This window comes from Hemibagrus wyckioides, linkage group LG27 (genome assembly GCF_019097595.1).
Source record: "Hemibagrus wyckioides isolate EC202008001 linkage group LG27, SWU_Hwy_1.0, whole genome shotgun sequence".
NCBI classification, from domain to species: domain Eukaryota; kingdom Metazoa; phylum Chordata; class Actinopteri; order Siluriformes; family Bagridae; genus Hemibagrus; species Hemibagrus wyckioides.
The window spans coordinates 9,756,438-9,777,348 of record NC_080736.1 but is presented as its reverse complement, the minus strand read 5'-3'; the positions used below and the strand labels follow the sequence as shown (position 1 = coordinate 9,777,348).

The 20,911-nt window shown below is 37.3% G+C and overlaps 2 protein-coding genes across 3 annotated transcripts; one reads left to right on the top strand and one right to left on the bottom strand.

The window, feature by feature from the left end:
• Positions 1-79: 79 nt before the first annotated feature.
• Positions 80-15,298, bottom strand: trpm5 (transient receptor potential cation channel, subfamily M, member 5). Of its 2 annotated transcripts, XM_058381983.1 has the most exons (26): positions 15,141-15,298; positions 13,336-13,403; positions 13,049-13,199; positions 12,276-12,456; positions 12,017-12,183; positions 11,122-11,299; positions 10,942-11,006; positions 10,622-10,804; positions 10,430-10,529; positions 10,139-10,257; positions 9,634-9,969; positions 8,946-9,089; positions 8,174-8,297; positions 7,835-7,980; positions 6,765-6,877; positions 6,549-6,647; positions 6,172-6,433; positions 3,276-3,394; positions 2,923-3,055; positions 2,336-2,510; positions 1,907-2,075; positions 1,629-1,807; positions 1,006-1,138; positions 838-910; positions 658-748; positions 80-574 (listed from the first exon to the last, which is right to left on the bottom strand). In XM_058381983.1, exons 1-26 carry the CDS (start codon positions 15,165-15,167, stop codon positions 537-539), a joined length of 3,573 nt encoding a protein of 1,190 aa, XP_058237966.1. In that variant the 5' UTR covers positions 15,168-15,298; the 3' UTR covers positions 80-536. The 2 variants fall into 2 exon arrangements, with proteins under 2 accessions (XP_058237966.1, XP_058237967.1); XM_058381984.1 differs by lacking the exons at positions 13,336-13,403; positions 15,141-15,298 and having other exon boundaries at positions 12,276-12,461; positions 13,049-13,187.
• Positions 15,299-18,447: 3,149 nt separating this feature from the next.
• Positions 18,448-20,117, top strand: cdkn1ca (cyclin dependent kinase inhibitor 1Ca). The gene is made up of 3 exons (XM_058381991.1): positions 18,448-19,062; positions 19,284-19,392; positions 19,630-20,117. Coding segments are annotated over exons 1-3 (615 nt in total). The 5' UTR covers positions 18,448-18,557; the 3' UTR covers positions 19,631-20,117.
• Positions 20,118-20,911: the final 794 nt, after the last annotated feature.

The following is a 20,911-nucleotide window of genomic DNA, read 5'->3' as shown; positions in this document are numbered from 1 at the left end:
CTCAGGGCATGATGGCTTGGATAAACATCCCATGAACAGTAGAAAGACTTCTAGACTTTCAGAGTTGAAGGTTGCACACAAAATACAAATAATTTAATAAACATAATTCCTGCGATTCAAACACAACATTTACATCATTGCTTAAAACAGGGAAGCTGGGTAGAGGAAATGTAAGTTAGGGGCTGGAACCATTTCAGCCACAAAGTTGCTGTACTTCATAAAAAAGATGTCATCAGTATGCAAAGGCATGTAGGGAATAAGACTTTTCAACAAATAAAACAAATTCTTTACTAATTAAAAATGTATTATTATAATCTTAAAAATAATAAAAGTTCAAACGAAAAATGATTCTACATCAATTATGAGCATTAGGTTTTTAAATGTATGATATAGATTCATAAAAATCTTTAAAAATATAACTGTAAAAATAAATAGAAAAAAATAAATAATCATAAGTGCAAGCTTTCATTTTGACTTTTTGAAAGGGTGGCATTTCTTCTCTATTACAAAACTTCAGTTGCTCCTGATCAAGCTTCTCATTCTTTCGCTGCCCCTCCACTGCTGGCCTTGGTGCCTGTGAAATACACACATGTTGTAACGAAAGTAAAGGACTGAATTTGGACTCTGCATTATTGTTTTAGCAAGAGGAAGACCTACGTGGGCTTTTGGGAGCGTCTTTGTCACACTTTAGCGTACTCCTTTTGAAGCATTCTGCCATCCAGGATAGCACTTCTCCACAGTATTTCACCTGAAGGTCAAAAATGAAACTACTGGTCAGCATCATATGGAGGATAGTAGTATCCTTTTTCATGGGACATTTGAAGTAATTGATTGTACCTCTGCCTCCATAAATGCCAAACGTTTTTCTTGCTCTTTAAACCGTGCTGCACTCATCAGCAAGCTTTGCACCCTAAAAGGTAATAAGTGGTGACGTTAATAAAATGGTAGCCTACTTGCACACAGCTCTATACAGTCCAAAAGAAAAAGAGCTGAAGACTAACTCACTTAGAGGATGTGCTCTTTAGTCTCTCCTCACTGCTTTCCAAGTGACGTTTCTCAAGTTTAGCCAGGAAGTTCTCTTTTTGCACAGACTCCCATATCATCAGCTTCTGATCCAGGCCTGGTGGTAGGTCCCTCTCTGGCCATTAAACACAATATCACGTCAATTCTAGCTTCATTTTTATAGTAAAATAATGGTAGAGCATTACTAACTAATATTTTTTATAGAGCGACAAACGATATGGCAAACAATATTTTTTTGCATGAATATAACTTTTAATATGAAAGTAGATAATTAGATACCATTGTTGTTACCAGGGAATGTAATTGTTGTTCTATCTTTTTTAAGGATTATGTAGGTCTCCTAACTGCAAGCCTAAATGTGAAACTGTCCTCTAATCAGGTTACATTTCTGTCATTTGGCAGACACCCTTATCAGGAGCAACTTACATTTTTTATCTCATTTTATACAAATGAGGATTAAGGGCCTTACTCAGGGGCCCCAGCAGTGGTCCTGAACTCACAACCTTCAAATCACAAACTCATAGTCCTATGCCTTACCCACTAAGCTACCACTTCGGTTTATGTTTGGTGAAGTTTCAAAAGATTCAGTGCTAAATATGACCAACCCAAAATCTCAATGTTTTCCTCAGCCTTTCCGAAGATGGTCAGAACTAGTTCAGAGATGTGGCTGATAATTATGAAAGGAGGAGCAAGAGCAGGTCGGCTGTGATACTCCACAATCAGATTATACCGCTGAAATTTCCAAAAGATGTCGGTATTCCCCTGCACCAGCTGGAACGTATAGCTGAGAGGAACAAAAACAGAAATGTGAGAGCTGATGCACTCTGACAGAACCTTATTTCCATTTGTCCTGTATTTAACTTTCTTTAGAACCCACTCTAACCTGAACATTGCAATAAGAAGATTGAGCAGAAGTACGTTAGTGACCAGTAAATAGATAACCAGCAGCAGGATGACCAGCCAGTTAGCGTAGATGTTTGGGCAGGGGGGTAGAGTGCCAGCTATGATCATTTGCAGATCCATGGTACAGTTATCTTGGGGCATTTTAGCAGCTGTGGATGGAAGTACAGCAATTAATACTTGATTATACTGCACTGTGTCTCCACCTTGTGGCAGTCCCTTAAACAAGTAATACTGTAAAAAGGCAACTAAAATAGACATTAAATGTTAATTTGAAAAAAATTCTGGAGTTTTATAATGCTTCCTGTGTGTTAAAAAGATAAGTAAATGAGATTAGAAATGCATTAAATAATACGTATTCTATGTGTAAGTAATCGTTATCAAATTATGTTGCAGCAATAAGATAGCTAACCATCAATCTCCTCTAGGGGAATCTGGCCAAATATGTGCAGGTATGGTCGGTAGAGCACTCTGCGGAACACCCAGTCCAGTCGGGGGTCATTTGGGTGGAGCAGAGCCTGAGTCGCTACACCATATGCAATCAGCCACACACTCAGGAAGAACAGGAAGAAGAATACATCCTTCATCTGAGAATAATACAAATATGTCCTGAATCAGTAACCAATCCATATCAAAGAGTGCTACTACTGCTACTGTCAAGAAGCGGAAGGAAGGAAGGAAGGAAGGAAGGAAGGAAAAGAAGAAGAATATAGGACTTTTCATAAATTTATATTTGCAGTTAGTGTTTGCAAAAAATATTAGACAGGGATTAGACAGAAGACACAGAATCAAGAATAATTAAATAATGTTTTTTTTTTTGTTTTTTTAAATCAAGCTGTTTCTAAAAACTTGTAATAGGTAAAACCCACCAAATATTAAGTAGTAGTGTCTTCCAGATTTTATAAACATAATAACAAAAACACTCTTTAGACTTATACACTACACATCACACTAATATCATTTCTGAGGGTTTCAAATAATTTATTATCATGTAGTCACCATTCTTTCCACAATGATGATCTTGGGCCCAAGCTGCTTGTGGATAGCAAATATGTGGATGAGTCTTAAAGTATAAACCATGAAGTCCAAAGCCAGGACAGTGCGTCCAGCTTCATATGTTCCCTCCACCATCCTAAACACACAGGATGCAAAAAATGGTTTGTTTAATTGTCAAAAATAAATAAATAAATAAATAAATAAAAGTAAAATAAACATGATTACAATAGTATCAATTTGCCAAGATTCATTAAATTAAATAATTAAGCATAATTGAAACTAAAAGAAAAAGTTGTGAAAGACAGGTTACAGTTAGTAAAGCCTGCTGTTATCTGTGGTTCAATAAAGCACAGTACCTGCATGACACCCCAATCACGAACAGAGAGATGGCTACCATGTCACACTTGTTCCAGTTATCCTCCACATAGAGCTTAAACTTCTTCAATATACTGATGTCTTCATCCGAGAAGAAACTCTAGGACACATAGCAGATGGAATATAATTTTTACAAACTCATCCATTTTACCAACTCATCCATTTAATTCTTCTGAAATAAAATTTGTGTTTTAAGGATTAAATAAAAACAATTTTAGTTCATTTCAGTGCAATGACTGTTCATGGTGTTTAACACGTCATAAATGTTTCCCTTGTGGAAGGAAACTTTCATATCATGTTTCATTTAAATGCGTGTGACCCACTCAAGTTTCAGTAACATTTTATCTGCATTTCTCAACCCACCTTCTTCCCTAAGTGCTGACACCTTCTTTGAAGAGATTAACAATCTCTGCTAATCATCACCTCTTACCTATAATCCTGCACTCAATTATTCTGATCTTTCTGCAATAGAAATCCAAGCAATAAATCCTGTGCAGCAATCCCACCACCTGTTCATTCAATCTTGTTCTATCAACAATGCTACCTTCATCACTTCCATTGTAAATGTCTCCCTTACCTCTGGTCACTTATAGACAGGGCTATACTCATTTTAAGTCCAGCCTAGATAGCAGTATCACTTCTCTGTTTCATTTTTGAATGCTTGAATGTGTTGTTTACAATCAGTTGACTTCCTGACCATAACTAGTCTGGCAACAAAAATGACACACTTCACAGGAACTGCCTTTGTAGCTCTTACTTAGAAGCTTCATGTGACAAGATCACCCAAATTATCATCCACATCTCAGCAGTCAACCACCAGACTGTCCATCTTTATAGGACTTGGAGTTAGTGGCCCAGCAATAGATTGCTAGAGGGACTGTTCTATCTTCTAATATGGAGTTCCACATGGCTCAGCGCTGGGTCCATGTTCCCTGTATACTAAAAAGGTAATGTTATTGCCTTTTCTGTCTAAGGCCCTAATGTTTCTGTTCACATATCTGGTGTGCAATTCTGGCAGACCAACAAGGATGCTAGCTCAACACCTGAAACTAACCTAACTCGACACAACTGAGCTGGTATACATCATGTTATATATCCCTGGACATGCATCCCAATGTCATGTTCTTATCCAAGCTTACCCAATCTTATCTCTGGAGAACTATATGCTCACACCAAATGACAATTATTGAAACCTTGGTGTAGCTCTGGAGAACCAGATATCATTCTCTGCTCATGTCATGACTAGTTTGTTACTTGTTCAGTCTATTTATGGCAGAGCTTGAGGATTGTCTGAAAGCATTAACCCATTGCTATGTTTCCTCCATTGACTTCCTGTAGCTGATAATATCAGATTTAAAACACTGATGCTTGCCTGCAAAGTCAAAAACAGACCAATCACAATGTACTACCTGTACCACATTTCCTTTAAGCCACAAGCATAGCTTAGCTCCAAGTGCTATCCCTTAAATATGAGGAATAGTTGCATCAAGACTCTACTCTATATTAGCACCAACATGGTAGAATGAGTCACTGGCTGTTTTAAAGACTAAACACTTAAACAAGCACTTAATATTTGTACACATACACACATTTACTGTTTCTATAGCTGTACCAACTCTCATTCAAGTGTGTCTCTATTAGGTTTATTAGACTGATGGCCTCCTTTTGAATGATGGGTCCTAGGCCATGACCTGTGTTCTAGCATTAAAATGTGTCAACAAATATGTCAGAAAATTAGTCTACAACACACATTTGTAGGTCACTCTCTAAACCTTTGGTAGACTCATTTGGTAAATGAAAATGAAACTGTATCATAGCATTTAGCCAATCATGTTCCAGTATGCAAAAGCAGGCCATGAAGCACTGGAAACTTGGCTGGTCACATATAGAGTTATAGAGGGCATATAGAGGGCATCTAGCCATATATAGGGCGGTGGTGGCTCATGTGGTTAAGGCTCTGTGTTGTTGACCGGAAGATTGGGGGTTTGAGCCCTAGCACTGCCAAGTAGCTTGAGAAAGGCCCTTAATCTTCTCTGCTGTATCATGGCTGACCCCAACCTCCAAGAATAGGATATGTGAAGAAAAGTATTTCGCTGTGCTGTAATGTTTATGTGACAAATTATTAATTGAGATTGTTTTAAATGCAGCTGTTACTGTGGCGTGCATTTTAGATCAAATTCCATACTTATCTGTACACACTTATTGAAATAGTTGTCTTAAAGTCTTGAAGGTTCTATATCAAACAGCTCAGTTTTCATTACATCTACACTCATCTGCACTCCATTGGCATAACTATATTAAATACGCATACAACAAGCCAAGGAATCAAGGACTGCACCCTGTCTAGTAGGGCCAGACAGTAATTCAGGGTTTTAACAGATCTGCATGATTTTGAATGTGCACAGACCTTGGTTTACTAAAGCCTGATTCAAGAAGTGGTACTGGAAAGGTTTTAGGAGCTGTATTTACAGGGCTGTGCACACATATTAATTGGCACTTCTTGAATATGTGAATATTTGGGCCAAAAGCATAAAGGCACCCCACATCTTCCCCACCCAGTGTGAAATGGGGACTAGGGAACGGATGAGTGGTGATACAAATGTACCTCCATTTCTGGTGGACATGTTCCCACCCTCCCATTAAACCCATTGCTGATTTCCATCTGGAGTAGTCACACAAAGTTACTTTTGACCTGTTCATTTAACTGATAAATGTAATGATTATCAAAGCTGCAAGTTTTTTATATGACTGTGACTACATTTTTTAAAGTCACAAACCAATTTAAAAAGCTCATATCTACTCTTACCCTGGGTCTGGTGTGTGCAGTTTATAATTGTGAATATAAAAGCTCTAAAATGTGACTGAATTCCATTTCACCTGTCTGAGCTCCTCCAGTACTAGTGTAAAGACCCAGAAATAAAGAATGATCTCAGCTGGAGAAGGGCCGTTTGGAGGCGGAGGCCGGAAGTCCAGAAGCAGCACATAGGTGAAGAGCACTAGGAAAGCGAAGTACATAATGACATTGCCCAGGAACACAGTGACAGGGGCGCTCCAGAAGCGCTTCCAACGACGTAGAAGGAACTGGCTCCAAGCTGCACCACAACTCTGATCAGCAGAATCACCGGCTGCCTCCACATCACTTAAAAACACACACATAAGAAAGAAAATAAACCAGTTCTCTATAGAGGTATTATACAATAATTTGAAAATCTTTTTAATAATCCTATGAAGTTCCATTAATAAAAAGGACTAACGCTGGGTCCTCATCAGTCAGTAGCAGGGCTTTCTCTGTTTCCTGACTGTCCAGCTCTGCAAACTGCTCTCCTCCAACTCGATTCTCTAATGCTACATCACTGAAAAACATACACAAACTCACTGCTGTTAAATGCTGAGATAATGGAACCATTGTCAGTAATAATCTCTGCACTAACCTGAATGATATGGAATAGTATTTTCTTATAGGGTCCTACCTGAATTTAATCAGATTAGTCCATATTAGAGGTGGAAAGAAGAAAGACACGACCAGTTTAGAAATGGCTGTATCTGTTGTCATGGCTCCCCACCAGATTTTAGTCAGCAATGCCTAATCAAGACAACAATGACTGCAATCAGTACAAACCCAGAAACATTTTTGGATACTTCACAAATCTCTAAGTTGAAATTCCTGTTCATTTTTCATGAACAGCTTTGGAAGTAAGCTGCTGATAGTATGCTGGTCCAGGAACTCCAATCCCTTGATTGATATCTAATTATGTCACAGTATGTTTGTACAAGTGATGAGTAATTGATGAGATTATAACATTTTGTGTGTGTTAGAATGCCTGTTTGGGTGGTGTAAATGGCTGGAAGTGTTGAGAAATGCGGTCTAGAGAATTATTTCACTCACCCAATAACTTGATCTGATCAGCAATATTCTGTAATATTCTATTTTCTTTTCATAGTCAAACATTGATTTTTAAATGTTTAGTTTACAAGGGCATTGGTGGCTCATTGGTAGGTTTTTTGCCTACCATGCAGAGGGCCTGGGGCCAATTCCCAGCCAATGCCCAAACCTCAGCCACTGGTTGCAGTGCTGGGCCCAAGCAATGGGAGGGTTGTGTCAGGAAGGGCATCCAGTGTAAAACCTGTGCCAAGTTGTTGTGTGGACCAGTTGGTCTGCTGTGGTGACCCCTTGCACAGGGTGCAGCCGAAAGATCAACAACATTAAATATAGTTTACATAAACTATTTAGTTTCTCAACTAAATATGATTTCGTTGCTTGTACTAAATATGTAATTTAAATATGTAATCTTCTGGTTTATGGTCTAAGTATTTAGAGTGAGTGTGAGAAATAAACATAGTATTACCATGAACCATTTATGGCATGGTCATGTAGTTAGATAGGGCAGTATTTCCACCTCACAGCTTCAGGGTCCTTGGTTCAATCCTGAGCTATGGTGATTTCTTTTATTCCATATAATTATGCAGGGCAAGGTGAGCTAGTGCACAGAAAGTCTGTAAATTGTGCATCAGAAACAAATGCAATAGGAGCTGAACTTACCTGAACTCCATCATGGGCAAAAAAAGACTTTGCATCTGCCTCTGTGGCCAGGTTCAGCACTGTGGTTTGGTTCCAGCAGCTGGTCTTTCTCACAAGCAGAGCATATGCTCGGTCCTCACTGTTAGAGTAGCACTCACTAAACAAATCTACAGCATAAACAATAAAATAATACATTTAACCTATCCATAAAATTACATTTGCAATTACTCTGTTTAACAAATTAGGCAGATGGAAAGAATGACAAATTGGTCATGTATGGGTCCTGGACGATCAGTTATCTGTTGATGTTTACTTATTTTGAGCAACATTTGTGCTAATATTTGCAGCACGAAATCTCACCTAAAGCAAACTGCTCATATTTGGCTTCCTTCATGCTCCGTGCATTCTCGGCCTCTGACTCCAAATGAGCCATCTCCTTAAGGATTTTGCAGCCAGCGAGAGCTGCAGCCACTGCTTCAGGGCCCTGTGACAAACATAGACCCAAATTTCAAACCAGGATTTATAAACAATGTATGGGAATGATAATATGTGTGCATCATGATTCTTTCCTAAAAGTTTCTGCATTGATACTATATGTCATATTTAAAATCTTTAGGCTTAAACATATTGAAAACATTCAACATTCCTGATGAAAGCCAACATAGCGTATAATTACGTTGATTAATAATGTTTTTCAAGAAGCATGAATAACTGAAAATTTTATTGCAATTAAATCGAAATTAAACCACATTGAGAGGTCTGTAGATATTCCCAATCCTACACCCTGTGAACACCCTGTGAACTGATAACTGTTGCATATCACAGCAATATTAATAAGCACATTGCTATATGAATAACCTAAATAGAGTGGGCAATTTCTAAGGAAAGCACAGCATAATTATAAACTCCACAGAGACTGATATTAATATAGTTCCAGCGTAGTGGAAAGGATGCACTGCAACAGATTGCTGTAAGTGCAGTCATGAAGTTGTTAGCAATGACCTACAAACCAATTTGCCTCAGATAAACCACTTCCTTATAAAATGGGCTTTCTAAGGATGACGTGATAGAGATGTAAATAGAGTTGGTTCATGAAAATCAGCCAATCACTCAAAAGGGCTGTGTGCCTCACCAAGGCCCAGAAGTAGTTGGCCATTGTTTGTCTGTTCTGCAGGACAGCCCAAAGGAAGAGATCCCTCAAAGGATGCTCACAATGCTGGTCCAGGTCGATGAGATCTTTCTGATTGTGAAAAAGCCGACCCTTGCCTACCCTCTCCTGGTGGTGAAACAAAACAATTAAAGCACTGAGAGGATAGATATAGGAAACTAGAAAAAATAAAACTTACTCTCTATAAAGGACTCTTTGATTTCATCTTCCAAAGGAACTCTTAAAAAATAAACATGACCACAAAAGGTTTCCCCTCCACAGAAAGTTACAAATATAACTTTAAGGAACTAACAACCATTATCTTATAAGTATTCTTTATTATAGTATCCAATTTTTCTAGAAGTGCATACACTCTTAGGGAAGTTTAATCTAGCACTTAAGAAACTGAAATACATATTCTGTAATGTGTCCTTCTCAGGAAAACCATCTTGGGGAAAGTTTAATGGAAAATCAAAAAAAAAAAAAAAAAAAAAAGTATTTTACAAAATACAGTAGACTTTGTACCTTTATCATACTATCATATGAAGACATAATGTGGAAAGTAAATTTAATACACCTACATAATAACAACAAACTACTTCCTGTTTCAAAAGTGTGCTTTATATTCATAAACTATATCTATGCAGCCAGAGATACAGATGTGCTTGCTTACCACTGGAAGTTTCTGGTAAAAACCCCTACAGGAGTCATGCAGAAAATCCTTCAGCACCTTGGAGACTTCAAGCAGAGTGAAGCGAGGCCGTCTATCCCCTACCTCTGTGTGAGCATGTCCAGCTGATCGGGCAGAGAGCAGCACCTGTTTCTCATTGTGTTTCTTCAGGAGAAGCTCATACAGGAGGCTCTTCTCACGCACAGTGCAGTAGAGATCCTGGAGACGGCTGTAAGTCATAAATTCAGCAAGGTTCACCCCATTGTCCACAAACAGGCGAACAAAATCTGGCTTATCATTGACCAAAGCGTCCATCATGACCTCGTCAAGATCATCTGCCTAGATGAGAAAACAATAGCGAATATAATAAATAACTAGTTCATCCCCCAAAATAAGCAAATAGATCAGTTGATAATAAACAGATGATTAGAGACATTGATACACTACAAATTTCTTTGTAACTACATACAGATATTTTTTAATGAAACTGATATCATAAGTGTCTCACAGTCCATTCTACATCTCCATTGAAAATCTCGCTCTTTGCGATGTCTACTCTGTTCCAGGCCACAGCCAGTTTCAGCTCATCTAGGAAGTCCTGTGCCTGCTGACTCTGACTTTTATTAGCTGAATGAACAGAAAACAAAAGCTGAGTTAAATAAGTGATCATGAAAACTGCATTATTATTATTTTTATTGCATTATTGCAAAAACAATTTTAATTGCATTAAATATCACTAGGGAAAGAAAAAACAGTGACATTTAGGAGGCTAGTAGTTTTGATGTAGATGGTAGATAACCTTTAACTAGTGCTTTGAGGATAACAGTGTCTAGATCGGAGGTCTCCTGCTCGGGGTCATGTACTGTCAGCAGGTGGATATTATCCAAAATTTTCTGAATCTATTAGAAGAAAACCCACAATGTTGGAAAGTTGATTGATGAAATGTGACACTAATTTTGTAAATAGGCAAATACATGAATGTAGTTCTTACCAGTTTAATCCAGGAAGCCATTGCAGCACTTTGGCCATTGGGAAATGTATCAATCAGAAGTTCTTGGACGATTGCAGTATCCCAACAAGCCTGGTTTATCAGTGTAACTAAAATGTCTGCTACACCACCTGAGCCAGCCAGGATCAGCCAAGGAGTTGAATTCAGGATTGTCTTGTACATCCTCTATATGAAATTGGTATAAACATTTTCCTTTATTTTAGTAGCTTCTTATGAACGGTGCACTAATAATCATGTACATGCCTACATAAGTGAACAATCCTTTTAACAGTCGTTTGTTTCGTTAAAAAATGATTAGAGACCTGCAATAACTTTGGTTCTCCGTGCACAAGCAGACATAAAACAGGAATTTCAAAGCTGCCAGGCCCTGAGAAGAGAAAGATTAAGAGAAATAAGCATTGAGACTACTGAGCTATATAAAATGCTATATCGAGAGTGACAAATAGGGACCTCAGGAAACTTAGAGAGAAATAAGCAAGCACCTCCATGTCCAGTACGCTGTTCTGAGATGTGTTTTAGCAGTTTGACACGCATGTTACTGGTAGCACCAGGCTTCTTCGGATCCTCTTCCACTAGGATGAAATGAGAGTGGTTGCTGTCCAGAGAGTACACAGCACCATGGGGAAGATCCTCTGAGGGGTAGGGCGCTGGCTGATCAGGCTGTAGATTTAAATAACATAATTAAGCTTACTATTAAAGGGGTGCTTGATGGAAGGGGGAAAAAAAATCAATTATACACAGATTTCTATTTATCCCAATTTGTTTTGTATTTGAATTATATTAATGTGTAGTAAAAATTCTCTTGACATTCATAGTGCTCCAAATAGTCTAATGAGAAATAAATCATAATTTTAAAAAAAAAATTGCTTTTTTATATTTGCTGTAAAGAAATATTTTTTTAATTTTTATTGAAGGAGTCAGCAGTGTTAGCAGTCAGTACTTTGTAATGGTCAGTATGTTTTCCACCACAAGAGAGTCATGACGGAGGAACAAGCTTTTAACTGATGAACTTTAAGGGACAGAAAAAAGAGAGGCTGGTGAGAGAATGAATGTTTAGATTTACTATTAGTGATAATAGGAACGTGGCTTTAATAAATCAAAATGCATTCAATAAAGTACATCTAAGTCTTTAATAAATTAAAAAATTGTAATCATTGCCAAATTTTCCTTGACAAACACTTCTGGTTAGTAATAGTAATTTTGCTGCACATTGTGGGTTGAGTGTTTTCTTGTAACTGCACGCCCCCTTGTGTTTATTTCATACATAATTGTCAAAAAATAGGAAATGTTCATAATAACACATTTTCTTAAGATTGTAAAATATAAGTAAGTACAATGAATGAGGATATAATCCCCTATACTGCAGGATGTCACAACCTTGGCGGAGAGCAGCATTTCTCGGTTGTGGATCTTGGTCCAGGGAGCAACTCCAATGGCCACCACACGCACCTTTGAAGAAGTACTGGCCAGTGAGTGGTCTCTTACTGCCTGGCCCAGATGCTTTGTGATGCCAAACCGCAGGCCGCTGGTCAGAATCCATGCTCCTGGTGAGGGAGACAATCAGAGTCTGCCATGAAGGCCAACCGTGTTTGACATGCCTAATTATTATGTCCTTGTGTAGAATAGGTTTCCTGACCTGTACTCTGTGCAGCTTTCACTAAGCCTTTCCTCACTGTGTCTCTGAGCCAGGGTTTCATCTGGGCCTGTTCATCACCACCCACCAGACCCACCACCAGATGTGGAGAAGCAAGACCCCACTGCTCAGTCATCAGCTGGTAGATCAACTCTGGCTCTGTGTCACTGCTAACCCTGGCAAACTGGACTGACAAATAGAGTGTGTGAGTAATGCACAGGTCTAATAAACAAGCAAGACAGTTCATAGGCTATAATACGCTGATTCACACTGCTTTGTTCTTGCAGTCAATAATACAAAACCTGTTATTGTATAATTGTTCATGCTTGTAAATGGATAACAAAAAAAAAATGTTAATAATATTAGACATTATATAAGATATTTAAAGTGCATAACAGCAGTTGCAGTGCAAGTATTCAACTATTTATTCTGGAAAATTAGATTAGTGAATAAATGGATATGAAAGAGAGCTTTTAATAAATAAATAAATTAATAAATGGATATGGAAGAGAGCTTCTTTTAGGTTAAAAAACATAAAAAAAATGTTTAGTCTAATTTTCTAAGTGTATCCCAAGGTAAGCAAGTACATTTGGATGTACTTGGTGGATGTGCCACCTAGTCACTGCTTCATTATTTACACCAGTAACATTCATTGCATATGTCATTGAGGATTTCTGGGTTATGCCAACAGTATCCTAACACATTCTTGGTGTGAAAAATGAAATCCTGAAAATCTCAAAATGCCTGTTTTAATATAGGTATCATTTCTAGCATACCTTGCCCCTGGACTTGTTGGTCCCAGTAAAGTCGATGTCCCCCAAGTGACCGGCTGTCCAGTGGGATTTGTTCCGCTTGTCTTTAGCTTTATGGCTCGAGGCTTCATCATTTTCTGTGTCTTCAGAGTAACACTGACATCCTAACACATTTCTGTGTATATGACACACCCACAGACACACATACATTTAAATGGAAATAACCCAGAGGAAGAAATGTGAATTATATACACATAATATAATATAAAATGAGTTGATGAAGGAAGACAGGCACTTGATTCCACTCTCACCCTTCTTCATCTGGTTCAAGTACTGGTTCTCCACAGTTTGCACACTTCCTCCCTGGAGGTATCAACACCTGTGCACACACACAGTATAGATACTCAATGTATAAAAATGATATGTACATGCTGACATATACTCACTTTCCATTTTATTAGGAAATCACTAAATGTACACTTACATATTTATGCAATTGTCTAATCGGCCAATAATGCTGCAACAACACAATATATCAAATCAGGCAGACACAGGTCACAAGCTAATGTTAACTTCAATTATCAGAATGAGTAATTTGGAGAGGAGAGGAGAATGGCCTGATTTTGCTCTTGCTCTGGTTCTGCTCTCATCATTACCTTTACAGAATGGCCACTGTTTTTTTGTGGGTATTTCTCTACACCATTTTGTAAATGTAAATTCTAGAGACTGTTGTGAGTGGAAAATCCCAGGAAATCAATAGTTTCTGAAATACTCAAACCAACCCACCTAGCATGAACATCCATGCCATAAAGCATTTTCCTGATGCTTGTGATCTGTTTCTGTAAAATTTTATACATTGCTGCCTCGTGACTTAATGATTGAATAATGGCATGAACAAGCAGACGTCCAGGTGTTTCCTAATAAAGTGAATGGTTAGTACATAAGCATTGTTCAGAAGCCTCTTTATGCAAATCAGGCCCTATTTCCATTTCCATTTCCATTCTTTGCACATGCAAACGTGCTGCTTTTCTACTGGTAGAACCACAGGTGACTTCAGGGACCTCAGTGGATATTCCATGCTGAAGGAAAGCATGTCAATAGAGGAAACTTACAAAGAAGAAAATGGAGGCTCTAACAGGGAACAGCAATGTCTGGAGTTTTGCTCCCTTTTGATAAATCTAAACAAAGAACTAATAAAATTGGCAGATAAAAAAATCACTGTATTCAAATAATGATTTAAATATGCAAATACAAATAATAATAAAAAAAACAATGAAATGCCTTTGTGGGGTTGCATTATTCCACTGCAGAATAAAAGAGCATCAGAGAAAGAGAAACTGTTTATTACTAAACCAGTAGAAAGAAAATATTTAGTTAGACAGAAATTTTACACTTTATGGAGGAAAGGTAGCACATTATGTCCATACTACAGCCTACTTTGAGATAGCAAAGTACTTAAAAAATAATATATCCTGCTGTTTAAAGCTCTTACACACATCCCTCCCTACTTTGTGATCATGCAGGTAAAAGATCTTTAAAAATATTTAAAAGCCTGCCTGGTTGTCTGTTCTCACACAATGTGATACCTGCATAAATCATAACACAGCTAATCAATGCACATTTACACATAGACCTATAGTTCATTTACAAGCTCAAATGTAAAAAGTAGCTCTCAGAAAAACCCTGTGTTACGAAAACCACTACAGGTGTACAAATCACGTGTGTTTCCACGGCAACAGGTGGAGGTCATAATTTGACTAGGGACTATGGCAGGATGTGTGTGTGAGAAACTTCATACACGATAAACCAAGCAAGAGTAATCATTTGCATCTGAAATCACAGATCACAATTACATTACACATAATAAACCTCTGCTTTAATGCTTTTTCCTGGGAGCCATTGTTAAAACAAACCTTATTGTGCACAATGTTTGTACACTAATGACTTTTACACTTAAGATGTGAAATGTGGCAAAATCACCCATATACCAACTAAAATTATGTCAAAGGACAATTATAGCTCAGTTTCTAATATAAATCTAAAACCTGAAGTGAAAATAAAGTTTTACAGTAAATGAAAAACACAGATTTTCTAAATAGACAGAAGACAAGCTTACCATAGGAGTGTCCTGAAGCTCAGGCATCTTGCTTGCCTCTTTGTCTTCGCTTCTGCCCCTGCGGTGTTTCAGCTCTCACCTGAACACTGAGCTCTGGACACGTTTCATTCAAACCAGGAAATGAAGCACAGGTGTGCTCTTACCAAAGATGACCAACCCTACACTTGTTGCTGCAAAGCCACAAGCGCTTACCTGTAGGCAGTGCTCGGCACACCCACATCTGCCAGAACTAATAATGTACAGTGTGTATCAGTGTGCCTATTAACCTGATTAGAATTGTTGTGTATTCAGAATCTACCCAGGGAACAATAGACACTAGGCAGGAATACACACACAATCACCACAAATATTTTTATCAAGATGTTTATTTAAGATGAGCATGTGAAACTCCTTCCTGTCACCTGAACTCAAGCTCAAAATGCATGTTTCTGTAAGTGAAGAGTTAAATAAATAATAATAATAATAAATTAACAAAATAAATAAATAAATAAACGAACAAATAAATAAATAAACGAACGAATAAATAAATAAATAAATAAGTAAATAAATAAATGAATGAATAAATAAATAAATAAATGGATAAGCAAACAAACAAACAAATATGAGAACAATGTAATTCGCGTAAGTGGCCACAAGAGGGCAGTGCGCGATAAACAAAACTGGCTTATCCCGCAATTGTAGATAGATAGATAGATAGATAGATAGATAGATAGATAGATAGATAGATAGATAGATAGATAGATAGATAGCCTTAGCACCTGCAGAAGATTAAGGATTGCCTACATATCAGTTTCAGCACAGTCTTTATATTGATATTGGTGTGTCTGAGTGTGAAGGCTAAAATCATAGATGATCAGACGTGTTAATCTCCCCTACTTGTAATCTGCCCCATTTTTGATGGTCTTAAGATCATTATTTGTAATAGTAAAGCACTAACAATAAGAAGAATTCAAGTTTGATTGCGTTATCTACAGATAGGAATTGTTAAGCCTAGGAATTTTGGTCTCAGTTTCTGTCTTGATTAGTAATTTTCTTTTCTTGCCACTGATTAGTAAATTCACAGTTTTCTACAAGCTCCAGCCCGAGATTCTCTCAGGTTTTTTCATTTTTTACTCTAGCGTGAAAAAGCATCAGTGTGAAGGTAATAAAAATGATGTAGAAAAAACAACACAATTCGCACTGTTGAATGAATAATGTTTAAGCCTAAAATAAAATGTATATCAGAATAAAATAGAATAAAAGAATACATTTTTAATTAAGAGCTTTAGAAATAGGAATTAAGAATGATCTGCAGAACGTCTTTTAACTTATCTTAAACTATTGGTTCCTGGACAATCTTTGGTGAACAAACAGTTTTTTTTTTACACTAAATAAACTGCATCATATACATCAGAAACATCATTATGTGTAATTGTTCTTTTTTATTGCAAAATTAATTCATTGCTCTAAAATTCAAAAATCAGTGGGTAAAAATCTCGTTCTTTATATCCACCCTGTGTGTTTCTGATACACTTTTACTTTTAATGGTATTTTAGCGTAACTTTTAGCAGGCCCTGACTGACTGTACTTATAGGAATCGTATAATATTCTTTAGTCAAGTAACAATTTGTAGGCTGCTTTTTTTCCACCAAAAGTGGCCTGCTAATGCTGCACCCAAAATGCCAGACTGTATGTGAAAATAGTTTGGCTAATAACAGGCTCTATTTTGATGGACTACAGTGCGGCAGGATGCGGTTTCAGATGTAGATGCTCAAAATGTCCTCCAGAGGTTAAGAGATGACGCGCGCATTGTGGTGCTTACAGCTCAGAGGACAAACTTACACATAAACTAAGACATGCGTAAACATATATAGCACATATTTATTATTTAAATTGTTAAATTGGTTTTTTTTTTGCTTAATAAAACTAGAAATTGTCGTTTATAAACCTTTTCAATTACGAATAATCCCCCACCCAAAAAAGGTACTACTAATTATATTATTATTATTATTATTATTATTATTATTATTATTATTATTATTATTATTATTATTATTATTATTATTTTCTAATATTGATGTTGCGAAAATAATCTTTATATATATATATATATATATATATATATATATATGCAATAAGTTGTTACAAGCAATAGGACAACAGCCTTTTGCTTTTTTATTATTATTTTTCCCTTTATTTCTTCTTTTTTAAAACAGTTTTAATATTTTTAATATACGGCCACATGCTATATAAATATCTCTCTCTCTCTCTCTCTCTCTCTCTCTCTCTCTCTCTATATATATATATATATATATATATATATATATATAATAGCTGCATATCTACCTGTAAACACTCTATATAGCTGCGATATAGCTGCACTATTATTATTATTATTATTATTATTATTATTATCTAATTAAAAAAAATCGATTATAATCTTAACAGCACTTTATAATCACACACACACACACACACACACACACATCGTATATTATATCGTATAGTCTCAAACATAAAATAACTTTATGGACTTAACCATTATATATCAATAATTAATACCTAATGACCCCGCCCCCTGTCAAGCTACACATGCTTCTCCTGAGATACCAGTAATTCCTTCTGCTCCTCGGACTTGACTGTTCCATCCTGATGTCCTACCTCTGGTTGGAGTTTTCATAATTTCCTAGCGACACGCCGCTTCTGTGGATGGCTCCACACTGACGGCCTAATAATACATGACATTACATGAAGATAGATTTGGACTGCAATCAGTATTGCACTCAAGTCAAGAAATTCCTGGTTACATAATTTCACTTTCTGACCATATAGTACACAGTTATAGAAGGGAAATTATTTATAAGCACTTTATCCGATAAGGATAAGTTCCTTCAAGGCCTGGTTTCTCTCAAGGTTTCTTCCTCATACCGTCATAGAGACCTTTTCCTTGCCAACGTTGCCTCTGGCTTGCTCATTTGGGATATCTTTATAGATGTAAGATTTACATCCTGAATTTATAGATTTGTATAAATCTGCAGTTGTAGTTAAAGGCGCTATACAAATAAAACTGAATTGAATTGAACACATTTTTTATGCATTTACGATCAGTTGTGGCTTTTGTGTCCCTCTTTTTTTCATCCCGATCCCTTAACAATGTTCGCGACTTTATGGCTTTTGTGTGTATTTACATCAACTCGAATAAACACATGAAAGAAGCATTGTGCTCACTCACTATCCGCTTCTGGCCAATGCGCTACAGGGAGGGTGGGGTTTTTGTCTCAAAGGGCGGGGCGTGGAGCGAGCCAATCCCTGGCTACTGCTTTGTACACACCGGGCCTTCAAGGACCAACAGTAGAAATATAAATTGACCTGGACAAACGTTCCTCAACACAAACGCCGGTACCGTTCCGAGTAAATCCGTCCAAACTGCAGCGCGTCATGGCTAACGTGGACATACAGAGCATGTGGGAGCGACACGACGCACGGAGGACGTTTCCTCTTCTCGCCCGCACTAAGGTCTGCCGTAATCTCTTCGGACCCGTGGATCACGAAGAGCTGAACTGCGAAATGAAGCGGAGACTGCAGGAAATCTCGGAACGGGACCAGAGCCGCTGGAACTTTAACTTCGAGGAGAACGTGCCCTTGCCTGGAAATTACGAGTGGGAGGAAATAGCAGTGAGCACCGTTCCAACTTTCTATACGGAATCGATGCGTAACGGGAAAGCGCGTACTGTTAACGCGAAAGATGCCGAGTCCAGCACAGAGAGTGGATGTAAAAATGAAGCACAGGGTTCCGCTGAAGCTCCAAGTCCATCTACAGAGGTGAATCAGGAAAACCGCTCCGGAGCCCTGAACGCCCGAAAACATGTTACTCCTGTGTGCCGGAGAAGAAAGAGGCCCTCTGTGCCAGAGACTTTAAGAAATAGCACTACGCACATTACAGGTAATATACATTAAGTCAGATACCAGATGCTATTACACTTAATTTTATTGCACAGTCCTAAAGTGTTAGAAGCAACCTATGTTATTATTATTAATAGCCTAATACTTTATACAAAGTCTATACATTTGTAAAAAAAAAAATATTATTATTATTATTATTATTATTATTATTATTATTATTATTATTATTATTTCTAACATCCCCCTCTCTCTCGTCTCTAGACTTCTTCCCAAGGAGAAAGAGGAGCTTTGACAATAAGTCGGCTGAGCGCACATCCCAAGCCGGCTCCTCTATCCCTGCTGAAGTCACTCCACGCAAAAGAATCAGATGGTAAGTGTTGAAGTCAGAAAACCTCCCTGTTTTTGTTTTCTTCAGTAGTTTAGATGTATATAAAATAGACATTAGAATTGGAGAACAGTGAGTCGGGACTATTTGGTCCGCCATCAAAAGCCTTCATCACTCTGAAAAGTTCTATTTAATTTGTTGTAATATTTTATCCTGTCTTTTTACTAAAGCTTTCAGTATATTCAACCCGTTCATAACCTCTGTTATTTCTTTTGTTTATAGATGCTTTGCACTGAGAAATGCAGAAATCCTGTGTTTTATCTGCTGAGCGGATGACGGACACATGGAGGACAAACTGAAGACTTTCTTTTTTTTTTAATACTCCCTCTGATCAATGTAGCAATACTGGCTCTACCAGAACGGACTTGGTTGCAGTGTTAAAACGTCTGAGCGGTGCAATTATTATTTTATTATTATTATTGTTGTTGTCATTATTGTTATTTTAATGTTATTATTATTTCCCTTTGACGTTTTCCTTTTAACTTTATTTTGTAGACTACATTGTTTCCTCTAGATTTTAGTAGCTGATTTTCTGTGTACTTGTGGAAAAATATACTACTAACTTATGTTTTATTTATGATCCATGATAGTGTCACGCTTTTATTTACAGCTATTGTTTATTTACTGCAATATTTTTTATGTTTTATTTAAGTTTTGTTGTATGACGTTACGATGCAAATAATGTTTCTGAGCCTCTTCTTTAATATATATGTATATATTAGCTTTGAAGAATTGAATGCAAAAAAAAATAAATTATATTTTTGTTTACTCCGTTGTATTGTTGTGTCTGTCTTGGGCAAGATTATAATATCTCAATACCTACAGCCTAGGGGGAGGTGGGAGGGTTGAAAGAAATGTTCTGCCCTTTGTACTTTTTGGATGTGAACATTTGAGAGTAACAACAAAAAGGGAGAGAGAGAGAGAGAGTTTTAGCCTCTCAGCTGTTCCACCCTGGACAGCTGCTCGGTTATAGGGGGATTTAAAGGCCATTTTCTCTCTCCATAATGAAGGAGGAGGCAGGTGCCCTCTGAGAAACACAACCCCCATCCGCTTTGTCCCAATGTAAGAGCTTCATTTTCAGCGCCCTCTCAGCTAATGAAACACTTACGGAGAGCCGCGGAACAAAACGGGCTCCTGCTACACACACACACACACACACAAACACGCCGACCACCTGCCTCCCACTCTATACCTACACACACACATGCAGGGTAAATAACACGCATCTCTATTAGAGCGCATGCATGATGGCCACAACAACACAGCTAATTAGAAATGCCTCTTACTAACCATCGAGTGCTCCATAGTTTACAACCAAAATAATTTCCATGTAGTTCAGAATCATCTATATCTTTTTTTTACATTCATATAAATAATTATCAACGAAACTTGGTAGCATCCACTGATTTTGCCTTTTTTTTTGTCTCTTCTATTTTTTTTTTAAATGTATATATATTTATCTGCGAGTTATATTTTTATCTTTTCGTTGGAATAGAAATACATT